The 13,904-nt window shown below is 51.0% G+C and overlaps 6 protein-coding genes across 6 annotated transcripts; 3 read left to right on the top strand and 3 right to left on the bottom strand.

Moving 5' to 3' along the window:
- Nucleotides 1-209: 209 nt before the first annotated feature.
- On the bottom strand, nucleotides 210-1,302 carry QC761_0024760 (uncharacterized protein; the record flags this gene model as incomplete). Its single annotated transcript, XM_062872144.1, has 2 exons — nucleotides 921-1,302; nucleotides 210-870 (listed from the first exon to the last, which is right to left on the bottom strand). The coding sequence occupies exons 1-2, from the start codon at nucleotides 1,124-1,126 to the stop codon at nucleotides 210-212; spliced, it is 867 nt and encodes a 288-aa protein (XP_062735975.1). The 5' UTR covers nucleotides 1,127-1,302.
- A 270-nt stretch (nucleotides 1,303-1,572) lies between these two features.
- On the top strand, nucleotides 1,573-2,511 carry QC761_0024770 (uncharacterized protein; the record flags this gene model as incomplete). Its single annotated transcript, XM_062872145.1, has 1 exon — nucleotides 1,573-2,511. The coding sequence occupies one exon, from the start codon at nucleotides 1,573-1,575 to the stop codon at nucleotides 2,509-2,511; it is 939 nt and encodes a 312-aa protein (XP_062735976.1).
- Nucleotides 2,512-2,951: 440 nt separating this feature from the next.
- On the top strand, nucleotides 2,952-3,941 carry QC761_0024780 (uncharacterized protein; the record flags this gene model as incomplete). The annotated part of the gene is made up of 6 exons (XM_062872146.1): nucleotides 2,952-3,140; nucleotides 3,202-3,264; nucleotides 3,333-3,469; nucleotides 3,528-3,543; nucleotides 3,613-3,715; nucleotides 3,784-3,941. The coding sequence occupies exons 1-6, from the start codon at nucleotides 3,048-3,050 to the stop codon at nucleotides 3,939-3,941; spliced, it is 570 nt and encodes a 189-aa protein (XP_062735977.1). The 5' UTR covers nucleotides 2,952-3,047.
- A 2,341-nt stretch (nucleotides 3,942-6,282) lies between these two features.
- Nucleotides 6,283-8,153, bottom strand: QC761_121690 (uncharacterized protein). The gene is made up of 3 exons (XM_062875437.1): nucleotides 6,829-8,153; nucleotides 6,557-6,777; nucleotides 6,283-6,505 (listed from the first exon to the last, which is right to left on the bottom strand). The coding sequence occupies exons 1-3, from the start codon at nucleotides 7,958-7,960 to the stop codon at nucleotides 6,359-6,361; spliced, it is 1,500 nt and encodes a 499-aa protein (XP_062735978.1). The 5' UTR covers nucleotides 7,961-8,153; the 3' UTR covers nucleotides 6,283-6,358.
- Nucleotides 8,154-8,901: 748 nt separating this feature from the next.
- Nucleotides 8,902-10,326, top strand: QC761_121695 (uncharacterized protein; the record flags this gene model as incomplete). Its single annotated transcript, XM_062875438.1, has 1 exon — nucleotides 8,902-10,326. One exon carries the CDS (start codon nucleotides 8,902-8,904, stop codon nucleotides 10,324-10,326), a length of 1,425 nt encoding a protein of 474 aa, XP_062735979.1.
- Nucleotides 10,327-10,632: 306 nt separating this feature from the next.
- On the bottom strand, nucleotides 10,633-11,802 carry QC761_121700 (uncharacterized protein; the record flags this gene model as incomplete). The annotated part of the gene is made up of 3 exons (XM_062875439.1): nucleotides 10,633-10,928; nucleotides 10,989-11,650; nucleotides 11,708-11,802. 3 exons carry the CDS (start codon nucleotides 11,800-11,802, stop codon nucleotides 10,633-10,635), a joined length of 1,053 nt encoding a protein of 350 aa, XP_062735980.1.
- Nucleotides 11,803-13,904: the final 2,102 nt, after the last annotated feature.

The raw sequence follows: 13,904 nt of genomic DNA on the forward strand, positions 1-13,904 counted from the left end.
CCGTTCTTAGAGATTTAAGCCCTCATACTCCCTAATGCCAATTTATACGTCTCGAACTGGCAGCTTCATAAGGTACCTAAGGTATGCGCCTAAACACCTAGCCCTACAAAACGCCAACTCGAGAACATACCCGACTGAGGAAACTCATCAGTTAAAATGTTTTGTTTGATCATGCAGCGAACACTTGACTTGTTATTGAGGCAGGTACGCTAAAGCCTTTTGGCGCTGAAGTATTGCTGTCTAACATCATTGCCCCCCTGCCAATTAACCCCATTATCCCAGCCTTCGGACTTGTATGGCACAAGCGTCGAAGAAACATCCCACTTGCCATCTGGAGCCGTGTCCCACAATTGCTTGATTGTTTCAGAGCTGTGATGGTACAAATCCCACCCAAGCGCATTTCTGCGCAGCACGCCCCCCTTCTCTTCTGTAGCCATGTGTCTCCCAAACACCAAAGAGCCCGCCTTTGGTCTCAAAAGCTTGTTCAACTGTGCAACAATGGCGACCTGCTGCTCAAAGCTGAACAGATGCAAGAAGGATCCGAGGAAGATGATGTCGACTCTGCCACGATACTCGGCCAGGAAATCCTCAGCAAAGACATCTCCGGTGCAAAAGTGGACCTTTAGCCGCTCCCGGTCACCGAAAAGCTCGTAGCCGAGGTCGATGAATCGAGATTCTGTGTCGACACCGATGATGTTGTCCGATGGTGCTCCATCATGCACCAGTTTCCGGATGTCCTGACCAAAACAGCAACCGAGGTCAAGGAAGGTTTCTCCAGCGCGGACACGCTCCAAGACCTCGGGGTAGGCAGGGGATAAACAGGCAGGGAAGTCTAGGAATCGGAAGACGCCGATGCATGGATAAGGGAGACTGGAAGAGTCAGCCAAACAATAGTTTCAGGGGGTGTATTTGATGCTTACATTTCCCACGCTTGGTCTCTGATGGTGTGGATGTGGTCAAGAATCTTTTCGTCGGGGATCTTGGAATATTCCCGAAAGATCTGAAGAGCAGTGTCGGGAACACGGTTGAGCGTTGCTTGATACCACGCGACATTTCGAGGCGCCTTCTTCATGCCATTTGTCCAGTCCACGGACTTGGGGTCAATAGCTGGGGCAACAGTTGTCATTGTTACGGGCTGCTAGAAGGCTCGAGGATAGAAGTCAAAGTGTTGAAGGTGAGTATCAATAATTGCTCGATCGGCAACCCAAAAGATGGGTTTGATTCCATCCATAAGTAAAGTAAACACACGAGGGCAAAATAACATACATGCATGCAGTTATCTTCCTCCGGCGTTGGCATTGCCTGAATCGGCATTGAAGGATCACCGATTTCGGAGCAGCCTGCTCGTTGGTTGCCGGACATCAATGAAACAGGTAGTAATATTCCGACAAAAGACGTAATTCCGCGATATTGGCAACATCATGAGTTTAGTGTACCAAATAAATGAACTGTTCGATCCAGATAAGCTGGTGATAGAAATGCGCGCAAGCTGATCTCGATCCTGTGATTCTCGCGGACGCAGCACAGCCACCTCCAGCACAGAACCCCATCACTTCGACGCAGCATTTCAATATGGCAACAGTCCTTGAGACAAACAAACCGGCTCCTGCTGAGGAGCCCGGCTTCTCAGTAAAGGAAGGCGCCAACTGGTCCGAATACCTCTCCTTCCGCCCCGTGTACCCACAGTCTTTCTTCGGCCGCATCTACGAATATCACTTTCAGAAGCCCCAGGCGGCTTCAACAACGGCCCAAGATGTTGGAGCCGGCTGCGGCATTGTCTCCTCAAACTTGGCCTCCCGTTTCAACAAAGTGATCGTCTCGGACCCCAACGATGGCTACACCACACTCGCTCGGAAACTTCTTGTCGAGCAGTCTGGGCTTCCAGCGTCCCAATTCACCTTTCTACAGGAGGGCGCAGAGAAAAGCTCTGTCCAGTCCGGGACAGTGGATTTGGTCACGGCCTGTGAGATGATGCACTGGACAAACGTTGACGTGGCCGTCAAAGAATTCGGCAGAGTCCTCAAGGCTGGCGGCACCCTCGCCATCACTTACTACACCGTGCCCAGGATCGTCGGCAACGAGCCAGCCCAGAAGATCTGGAGGCAGATTTGGCGGGCTTATGCCGAACGGGCCCAGGGAGAGCTGTACGATCATGCTTTCGGCATTGTCAACTCAGGGTTTCAGTGCATCGGACTCCCTGAGGCGGAATGGGAAAGTGTCAAGAGGGTGTACATCAACTCAGGAGGGAGCACCGTGCCTTTCCAGATTGATGACAGGTTGGCTGAGAGTAGAGTCAGAGGCGATGAGGAGGCAATCTGGTTGGAAGGCGATAAAGACTGGTATGACGAGCAAGGTCTTGACTGGCTGAAGGGTTACCTCGCAACATGGGTGCCACGAATCCCAGAGGCTGATATCCAGGACCTTTGGGATGCTTTGGAGGCTGCATTGAATGGAAAGAAGGCGAGCCTGGAAACACCACTTGTGTTGATCTTCGCCACCAAGAAAGCATAGGTAGTCCATTAGTACACAGCCGGCCTTTCCATAGGTAATCAAGCCTACATTACGTAAAGATGCAGATTCCACACAAACCTGAAAACATTGACTCACTTTGCAAAATGATGTTAATCTACATCTCCCGGGTGCCCCACAATTCTTGGATGCTCGCAGAAAACCTGGCACGATCTCTCGAAACATTGCGTGATCTTTGCCCTCCGGCATAGAGTTACAAATCACATCGTTACAGCAGAAATCGCCGTAAATGTCAAATGTTTGACCATCTCAGTCGTCCTGGAACCAATCGAATACCGTCTTTTTTGCTTAAACAGGTAGGAATAAGCCGAGTTTCTCTCAGGCCTTGGGCATCGGTCAGCGTCACATCTGCAACCTCGGATTACCTAAACTAAAATAGGAAAGAAAGTATAACGGATATTCCCAGCGCTGCAGATGGTGATTATTAGGGATGCTTCAGCCTACAAAGCTTTTCAAAGTTGGCCAACGCACCTTGTATCCTTCGAACGCGAACCCGGAGTCAACCCCAAGCGTCCAAGATGTCCCTCAAGCTCCTCAGTCACCATTCCACAGCTCGTGAGATCAAGCAGCTTCCGGGCTATCCCCGGTTGAAGCCTGCTTACATCTTGAAGGTGAGTTCAACTCTGGCAACAATTCCCATGGTCGTGAAAGCACACTAACCGGAGTTTGCAGATCAACATTGGCAACATTTTGAAGGTGGGAACCGTGGGTTCTGGCCAAAGCCTATCTCTCGTGGTTCGTATGAATATGACTCAGGTCCGGGAATCTTTTGGGTGCTGAGTCTTTGTGTTACATGTTAACAGGAAACCGGAACCGGCACCCTGACGACAGCTGAGGGCTACGATTGTCCTGTCGACGGCGAGATTGTCTACGGCGCAGACTGGCTCTTGAACGAGCCAGACGGAGAGCATGCCATTCCCAACCTGAAGCTCCTCATCAAGTAAGGTCCAATCTTTCACTTATATTGGACGGAATTGTCTGCTTACAGTTGTTTGTAGAACCAAGGACGGTGCCGTAAGTTCCCAACCAGGAGTCATATCTGCAGCTGAAAGTAGAAGTGGCACTAAACAGCAGACGTAATAGATCCTGAGCTCTGAGTACACAGGCACAGGCGTCTTCAGCAAGCCGGTCCTCGACATGTGGGCTGGTGACGAAAACGCAAAGACATTCCCGTTTGGAATCTCTTGTAAGTGCTCTACTCAATCTCGATCACTGTGGTGACATGTAGACCTGCGTTTTAACACCATGTTCAAGCAACATACCATACCTTCCAATCCGGTGACCCCAAATACAAGCACCTGCAGTACAAGACGTTTGTTGGAAATGGACGGTTTGTTGTGAACGACGACCGCTCCATCACTGTTGAGTCGCGGATCTCTGAGGTCATTCCTAGCAATGACTTGGATTGTTAGGCGGGCTGCTGTGTCGGAGAATGTCATGATATTGACAGGCCTGAGGGAGAAAGGCAATTGCTAGTCTTATGGAGTTAGGCCTTGTCAACAGTGATATTTCAAGAACGATTGGCTGCACTCTGCATTTTCCTTGAGCAATGTTGCTATGCTGCCTACGGAATATCACCACCGATAGTCTTGGACTTGAATTCAACAGGCCAGAACGTACGGTGTCTGACCACCAGGCATGTAGATACCTAGGCAACAAGGACCACGTGGATGAGAGCAAGTGGGGGGGTATATGCTCCGGATACACCATAGAATTTTATTAAGCAACCCTGGAGCCGGTACTCATTGGACTATGCTGGGCTGTGATGGGCTCTGCTAGGCTCTGTTGACTTCTGGCTTTCTTTCTCCCCCGACTTACAAGGGCAGCACGCCTGGTTCATATAGACTTTTTTTTTGTTCTTCCAACAGTCCCGTTCACGGCTTCTTTGCTGCTCGCTCCGGCGGTGTGCGAAGGCAAGCATGGGCTTTGTGTTAAGGATCGCAAGGTGGCACTCGTTGGGTTTACAGAACCAACTGAGGTCCAACATACCGTTGGCAGTTGGTTTTGTACGCCACCTCCTACATATCATTGGCAGTTGGTCCTGTAGCCCCAACGAGTATTCTAGGTATGTGTAATTCTATGTTACATAGTTCCTGCTTACGACATTCCTCCTCATCGGGCCCCCATGTGTGTGAAAGAATCGCATATGGCGGAATCTTGTCGCTGGGCAGGTCCTTCGTCGGGCGGATCTCGCCGGCATCATCACGTTCCAGGAGACGCATAGTTCGGGACCGCCGAGGCTCGGCCGGAAAGGTGAAAGGGCGGAGCGGTAGGTGCGATAGGTAGACGAGGATATTTGCGATCTGCGGGAATAAAACAATTAGAAACTGAAGTAAAGAGCGCGCCGCGATTGTCTAGTGTTAGAATTGATCTTATTGGGTAATTATAATATATAAGGAAGACCCTTTGTAATGTGTTTTAAGAACTATCGCGGGCTTCGACCGATCGTGATGAGGGGCGCGCAAGGGTAGAGTAGAAGAATGCAAGCTGTTCAGAGATGCAGCTGCTGTTCGAGAGAGACAGGGGCCGGTTGACCACGGTATTGCGAGTCTCTGTGGGCTCGAAGCTTTGAAGTGATTGATGTTGCTATCGCAATCGGCTTTGGGCTTCCTCGACCTCTCATGTTGGGCGTTGATGGATTGGCAGCCAGGCAGCGCACGCGAGAGCACGGGACGTCCCGGACAAATCAGAACTAATTATCTTGTGAAGGTAACTCGTTGAGACAGCACCTTGCCGTGCACCGGTTTGGCTAGACCCTTTTACAACCCAGACTAACCTTCAGAGAATCACTCTCAGAGAGACTGGGCTCTGGAACCGCCACAGTCTTGCAAGTACTACGAGGTACTGTTACGCTTGAATTTATTTACAGATTTCAATAGTGCAAATTAAAATCCAAAGCTATCAAAACAAAAATATTAAACGCATTTCTAAACAGAGAGGTGCTTTGTATAGAGTACGGAAGGAGGATCTTGTGTGACGAACCCCTATCCGGAACCTCTGAAAGGGATATACAGTTAAAGGTAAACTCTAGATGAATGGTTCGGTGTAGCTAAACAGTGCACAACGGATGGTGGTCCTTAGTGTCACGACGCTGACACATGCGGGGCGCAGAACGCCACCCCGTCCAACCAGTGGGTAAGCCAATAAGAGGTTCACAATTATCACGGGTGTCACTCGTGAAAAGTGATAATCGGTCTATATATACGGAGAAACTAGATAGCTTGTAGATAGTTCCGCAGTATGCAATCACAGCTTGTATTCACGGTATATGGTGTTTACATTGAGATATCTTGTTATGCACTGTTTAGCTGCACCGAACCAATTGTTAGAAGTAGCCTTCAACCGAGTATCCCTTTCAGAGGTTCTGTACAGGGGTTCGTCACATAGATAGAGAGCTGTATACTTCATTCGAAGAGTTTGTCGGAGAGCCACCACTTTTAAGTATCCATCCCTGAGACCCCTATTTGATTTCATTTTCGATATTCGTCACCATTTCCACCAGACTCTTTCGACCCATTAGTCTATAACGTTAGATATCTTAACTTATACATAGTTTGCTGCTACTGAAAACGATAAGCTAATTTCAACGTCACAGTGACAGTTATTTTCAGATGATGATGAAAATACAACAACAGCAAAGAGGGTGGGGTGCCACTTGTTATTGCGACACCCCATAAGCGAGTTCGAAAACGGCAAACATTTCCCTCGACCGGAAAGAACATGTAGAGTTAGAGAGGTCGGATGTACACGGTAGATATAACGCCCAAGTCGTAATTCAGCTTTGCGCAAGTGGGTGTTGCGTCTATCCAATCTTGTCCTCGCACTCTTCTTACACTCCGGTAAATGCTTGCCTCAACCCCTCGATCGCATTAGCGACAGTTCCGTTGATTAGTTTTAGTTGTTGTAGACTGTTGGATGATGCTACGTCGGGATTGGGATAGTACCAGCAGGCAATTGCTGTGATGGCATAGACGATCTGGTATGCATGTTAGACTCGCTGAAATTCATGCTAGCAACAGCCACTCACCACAAGAAGAGCACCCTCGAGCCAGTTGGACTCCCCATCTCGCAGGAAGTTGCTTATTACTAGGATCGACAAGACAAGCAACCCGATCATGAATATCTCAAAGTTGAGATCCATGGGCTTGCCCAAAGTCCATCCAACAATGACCACTAGTGGGCCATTGAAGAGCGCTGTCTGGATGGAGGGTCCAAGGCAGTGATACAGCGCAACATTGATCACACCATCTGTCATTATTATCAGCACCGAACACCACGGACGCATGTCACCACACTTACCCCAAGCCTCGTCGATTGCAGTCAAATGCTCCGCTGCTTTTTCAACCAACGGCAACAAGATCAAACCCAAGAACTGATCCGGCACTCCGCTATGCACCACATGTTCAATCTCATCGACCAGGAATATCAGCAAAGCCGTGACACACGCCAACGACAGAAGCAACGCTATCACCGCCTCGGTAGCAGTAAACTTCGGCTTCTCCATATCTGCCTCCCGATCGGCATCCCTGTGCTCATCCGCCTCGATCACCTCGTCAAAGATGCTGTGCTGACTGCTTGCGCAGTACCAGATGTACATGAAAAAGCTCAGAATCAACGCAACAGACGTCGCCCTGCTGATTTGAAGGACATCATCTTCCAACTTCCCCAATGTGAAATCATCACTATGCTCCAAAGGCACAACAACTTTCACCCCCTCCCCAATTACCACCTCCACCGTCTTCGCCTCCGACTTGAGCGCAGAGTAAAACGCGCTAGGGATCAAAAGCCCAAACGCAGCCACGAGCAACAACCCGCTTCCAACCTCTGACACAATCGCGTGGAACCTCTGGCTGACATGCCTTATCCCGCCGACGAAAAAGCAGACTCCCAAGCACAAGAGCAGGTTGGTGAGGATACTCCCCAAGATCGCCGCCTGGATGATAGGTACCATGTTCCCCCCTTCCTCTTTCTCGTCATGGTTGATGATCAAGACCACAAACAGGATAATCTCCACGATCGAGCCGAATGTTGTCTCGATTAGAATCCCGGCAACCTTGGGCATCTTTCTCGCGAGCTCTTGTCCGGCAAAACCGAGGAGATTGGCAGAGGGGATCATGCCTATGTAGCTTAGGGCGAAGGTCCATAGTGGGTGGGAGTGGGAGAAGAAGATGCGGGAGATGAAGGCGGCGATGACGAAGGGGAAGAGGAGGTTGACGAAGCTGGAGATGGGGGACGAGCTGCGCCAGAGGACGAGGAAGAAGTGGGAAGGGTGGAAGCCTGTGCGGCCGGATTCACCTTCATGAGGGATGGGGAAGAGAGTTGGGGTGCGGTGGTGGTGGTTGTGATTGTGGCTGTGGTGGGGGATGAGGGGGGCGGTTTCATTGTTGGTGGCTTCGGCTGGGTTGATGCCGTTTATTCGGGGAGCTGCCATGATGAGGACGTCAATTGGGTATGGCCGATAATCATCAGGCCGTTTTCATCGAGATATTTGGTGAGGTTGGGGATTCAGCTCGTCGCGCGGTGGATTTGATGTTTAGGGAGGGGTCTTGGCGCTGATTGGTTGTTTGTTTAAGGTTCCGGCAGGCAGGGTCACGAGACAGCTGATGACCACACTATCTTATTTTTGAGTCTGTCAAATTGATGGTGGTGGACATTCCCGTCCGAAACATGACCCGTACGCAATGTTGCTCCGAAAATTCGATCCATCATCCGACCCTCGGAGGATACTGTCGCGGCCCAGTTCCGATCCCTCCGGAGGGCCCCCGCGGCCGTTTGTTGACCATGACACCGTTGCTAGGTACCTTGCCTTAGTGATACAACTCCGAGCAAGCAGTTACGCGTTGCTCAGATTTACCGCGACGATTTGAAATTTTAGGTTCGACAGCTTCCAATTCTTGTGCTTTCTAGGTCTACTGGTCTGGAGGGCCTTTGAGCGGCCTGATTTTAGCCTACCTAGCCTTACGTGGGTTACCAAACACCTTGCTCGCAGAATCTCCAGATCGACCGGACAGTCCCGCTGATACTCGGGTCTATCTTGGTTGCCATGGCCGACCCGTCTTTCGAGGTTGTCTGGGCCTATCCGGATGCCCTCAAAGGCTGTTCAGACTAACGTCGAAGTTTCATGGCTAAGGTTCGGGTGAGAGTGCATAGTCCAGTCGATTTAAAGGGCATGTGTCCCCGTCCCTTGATGCTTCTTTCTTTCTTCAGCATCCGCTCATCCATCTAACGAACATCCGCTTTTTACTAACAGGCTTGCAGGCAAGTCTTTTGCTCTTCTGTTCTCTCTTTCGGGCTTCTGGAAAGCTCATTCTCAAACTGCACTCTTTCACATTTGACTTCTGGCAAGTCGACACACAACTGAGTATAATCAAGATGAAGCACACAACCGCCCTCGTCGCTGCCCTAGGCCTCGCCGCCACGGTTTCTGCTGCTAACCCCGCGACTAATAACCGCCGTCATGCAGTCAACAGGAGGTCTGTTCCTGTTTCAACACCGGAAAATACGAAGCGTGACACCGCCCACCAACAGGGCAACAAGCGTGTCGAATCTCGCTCGCCAACCCGGTTCGCCAACCCTTTTACGGGTGATGAAGAGCCAGGCGTCGATGTCGAACCCAGCGTCGAAGACAAAGAAAGCCTTGAGGACGAATCGAGCAGCTATGGCCTTAAAGACCAGGCTACCGACGCCGCGTGGGACGTTGGCTCAAGCTATCTGGAGGGAAAAACTGGTATCAAGCTACCTGATAGGCCACGATCCGGTTCTGGCATCAACTTTGCGAAGAGGAATAAAAAGCGGAGCGTGATCGAAGCACGGGCAAAGTCGAGGAGTGGTGGAGGGAAGAGCAACGGTGGTGGCTTTGGCGGTCAGCTTGTGGATGCTGGCAAAGACTTTGCCGTTGAAGAGGGAACGGCATTCGTCGAGGATCAGACGGGGATTGACCTGCCAGACAGGAATGGGCAGTCTAGCTCTGGAAGCTCAGGCGGCAGTTGGACGAGCTGGCGTCCCTGGAAGCTCAGCAAGCGGGAGATCACCGTTGACGAGGTTGTCGAGGAGGTGTTGGATCAGATGAAAGAGGGAGAGTCCAAGTCTGATGCTGAGACTGCCGACGCCCTGAAGGAGATTGTTGAGGAGGCTGCCAAAGACGACGAAGATAAGTCCATTAGCGACGTGGTGGAGGCCCTGGCGGAGGCCAGTGACGATAACGACTCCGAACCCAAGGATGAACCAACTGATACTATCGAGGAGATCCTCGGTGACTCTTCTGACAAAGAGGACGAAGATGAAGACATCCTCGCAGAAACCATCGAGGACATTGTTGACGGGGACTCCTCCGATAGCAAGTCATCCCACGGCGACACCCTCGAGGAGAAGCTGGAAGAACTCGAGAAGGAGACCTCTGCCCTCGACAAGGATGACCCCAAGGCCGAGATGATTGACGAGCTGATCGATGAACTTATCGACGAAGCTGCCACCTTGGACGAGATCCCGGTGGAGTATTTCCAGTACTGGATGGCGGTTCAGAGCTGCCTTGACCCTGTTCACTTGCTGACCACGAAGGGCCTGATGGCTAGTCATCTTTCACGTCGCGGCACTACCCCGATTATTGTGACGCCGACCAAGACCGTCAAGAGAGAAGAGGCGAAGGCTGCGGAGGTGAACCTGGGATTGGCCCAGCCTTTTGGGGCAGAGATGGCGCAGACTTCGGGGGCGGGCGATGGGTTGTCGGGTAGGGGAACGGTGGGGTACCTTGTGTTTGGCGTGGCGGCCGCGTTTTTGGTCCGCGGGGTGGCGTTCTAGACGGTGTAAGCTTTCCCCCTCGCCTGTGGTAAAAGTGGGAAGTGATTATATGATAGGTGAGAGCCTCATCAAGCCTAGAGTGTTTGTTATGTTTTACTAGAGTGTGTGTGGGAGGTTTCTGGGCCTACTCTCTCATTTTCATCGGAGTTATCATAGAGAATGTATGCTGCCATTCCTTGTCCAAAGAATCCTCGCCAACAGCACATTGTCGCCACAAGAGATTTTCACATGAAATTCCAAGACTTTGTATCCTATCTCAATCTAGGTATGTACAGTTATAGCAACGTCTCCTACTGGCGACGTTTCTCATAGCAGGGTGTAAAGAGAGTCGTATGTGTAGCACATGCTGCCGCCCGTCCCACAAGCATCGATCTTCATGACGTCTCCAACGGTGGTGTCAACTCCACTGACACCCACTGACAACGGATGAGCCAAGGTAACGTTGGGGGACGTGGGGTCCATGATGATAGACGGCCCCGAGATATCACTCAGTCTTGCCGGCAGGTTCAAGCTCTGCCACGACCACCACAATCTGTCCAGATTTGCGTGATGCAGGTGGAAAATTGGATCAGCTGGCGAGGTGTTTAAGTCACCCATTTGACCTGGAGGTTTTGTTAGTACAATGAACGACAAGAGCACCGTGTAAGAGAGAGAGTACTAACCAAACGTTCCACCAACGCCGAAATGCCCACCACCGTGCACACCTGAAGCATCAAAGCTGGGGGACCCTTCAACAACGGCGTTGAACCACCCAAAGTCGGGCTGGCTCAGTGTGAGCTGTGTCTGGTTCATCCCCAGGTACATTGACGCAAACGAAGGGGCAAGATCTCTCTTCAAGCACTGCGGGTTATATACTAGAGAGTCCCCAGGGCCCAAGTGGACCAGATCGTTGATCCCCGCAAAGGGACCATCCACCACACAGCCTCCTCCGGTGCGCCCTGGGACAGGTGGCATCCATGAGGTGGGGTCACTAGGAACCCATGGGCCGTTGCCCCCGAACCCTGTCATGGGGTCGAAGATGGGCGAGGCGGTGATGTCGGCTGCGTCGAGGGTCCAGTCCCAGTATGGTTGGGCGCCGGTGTAGCCGCACTCGTTGCGGAGCATCTTCTCATATGTGGCTGTGAAGAGTCTGTGCCAGGCGAGGAAGTGGCCGACGTAGTGAACCTCCAGGGTTTGCTGGATGTGGGTGTAGACTAGGTTATCGTAGCGGCTGATGACACCGTGACCGGTTGGGGGTGAACCTTCTGGTGTGAGGGCTGGTTTGGCGAGTATGCATTTGACGGCATTGATGTACTCTGCCTTCTCGGAAGTGGTGAGAGTACGCCTTTGGGAATGTTAGTGAGAACAAAAAGAAAAGAGAAACATTTTGGGTGAGAGTTACCATTCCTTGCGGACGATGGGCGTGGGAGGAGTGGGTGTGCATGCGGCCAAAGCAGCAGAGGCACAAATGATGAAGCTTTTCATGCCGCCAACCATCTTGAATGAGTATCAGAGCAGAAGATGCTGATGAAGAATGATGGGAAAGAAAGCCTCGAAAGGTGACGCTTGTGAACCTATTTATCTCTTGATATCTCCTATCACCTCCGGATATCCCTGAAGAGTTCCCCCGTCCCAAGACCCTGCCTGACAGGTTTATTGATCCTGCCGCCACTTCAATGTCATCCATTTATGTAATGTTCTTCTCAATATTTCTGTCAACGCCTTACGCTGCGGTACAAGCAACCCACACCATTGCCTCGGTTTGCCCAATGATACACGCCACCGATGCAGTATCAGACGTAAAACTGCCAGTTGATTGGACAGCCCAGAGCTGTTTGGAGATTTTTTGGTGAGAATATGGCAGCCTACACTAACGGCTGCGGATAGTCGTTTTGGCAAGCGAACAGCTCGCTACTGCAGCGTTCCTCAGATATGCATCCAAGATGCATGGGAGTGTGGTGGAGTGTGATGTCTTGGGTGCGGGATTGTAAGAGAGACTACAGGGGTCGGGATTTATGTGGGCTCTGACACCCCTACTAGCCTTCCATGCAAGTTTCCAACAGAAGAGTTTTGAGCATTACCCTATCTCGGTTAGGTCGACGGACGTCGGTGCTAACCACCACCCCGATGTGCCTGCTTTGTGGCAACTGGGACAAAAGACAGGTGTTTCTGGGACAAGCGATGTTAATTGCTGGGATAGCAGGCATATATAGCTGTGATAAACAGTACAGGGTGATGGAAGATCCTATGAAAAACCCAACGCCCGTGCAGATGGGGCTGGTTGACGGAACCGCCTTTTGTTTATCCTGGGACTAAGGTAGGTGGTTTAGTCATGCAGGGGTTGGTAAGAAAGCGCTTCCGCTTTCTTCGTTACCATGATCGTGGATTAAGAAATTTATTGTGACGCTCAGCGCTCTCTTCTACCAAAATCTCAATCTCTGGATTATTCTAGTTCCAAAATCCTACTGGTCTTCGCCAATCACCACTGGCTGCCCGCCGCCGCTGCCCAGCCTCTGTTGTCCTGACACCAAAGCTTATTCATGTACAAGCACCCAAGCATCATCATTGTTGTTTTGTATGGTTGAGATTTGCCCTTCATTCACTACCACAGGTCCAGAATATGGTGGAAAGGTGGTGGTCTATGTTGGATTCGGCAGTTTGAAACCGCGCAATGCTCTCGTACTGTGCACAAGCATGATGTCAGCATCAAGAAAACAGACACACAACAGATATACCAGGATTGCGTACAAGAGCCCTCGTCTTCTTGATCCTTGCCTGCACAGCGAAAGGAGATGCTTTCTTCGATTCTCAAAGCTGGCGATGATGAGCCGCACTCGCGACAAGAACCCGTCAATGGCTGGCTTGGCCGTTATCTTGAGCTCCTCATCGAGGTCCTGACCTGTCTCTAGACCCTCATATCTCTGACGCACGCTGTTCAAAGTGTCAACGTTGAGCTCCAAATCCTGATCGAGCCCTTGAAGTCGTTGGAGAAGTGGAGTTAATCCATGGTCGATAACACCAAGCACGTCCTGGTTCTTGAAGCTTCCAAAAAAGTATCTGGCAGCCCGATCTTCATCTTCTTGGCCATTGAGATCTATTCGGTCAATCACAAGGCAATATGGACTCGGACGGCCGCTGAGTCTGGCGAGAGCCCTGCTACCCTGGCACCCAGAGCTCTTCGGCATACCCGGATCGTAAGGCTGGGAAGTGATGACATCAAGGACCTGAAGCGTGCCGTGAAGACGTCTCTCGATCTCATTAGCCAAGCCTCTCCAGTTCCAGGCGGACTAATTAAAATATATGAGATGCGTGCCCAACGTGCCCTCAAAGCGCCCTTCAACATTCTCAGTACTAGCGAGCTTGGCGAAAGGCTCTGAATCAGCTTGGCAGATACACTCTCGTAAGATTTTGTTGCTTTTCACGGTTATCCACGTCGCAGTCCAAGGTTTGATGTCGAAGGAGTGATAGGTGACCACTTGTTGTCTAGACCAACTATCGGTCCGACCGACCTGTAAACGGTCTATATCTTGCCCAATACCCCTAAGAATGAAAGAGTGGCATGTGACGTTGCCGGACCGATTCAAAAAGTAGTTTGGCTG

Source organism: Podospora bellae-mahoneyi (genome assembly GCF_035222275.1).
Source record: "Podospora bellae-mahoneyi strain CBS 112042 chromosome 1 map unlocalized CBS112042p_1.2, whole genome shotgun sequence".
In the NCBI taxonomy this organism is placed as follows: Eukaryota; Fungi; Ascomycota; class Sordariomycetes; order Sordariales; family Podosporaceae; genus Podospora; species Podospora bellae-mahoneyi.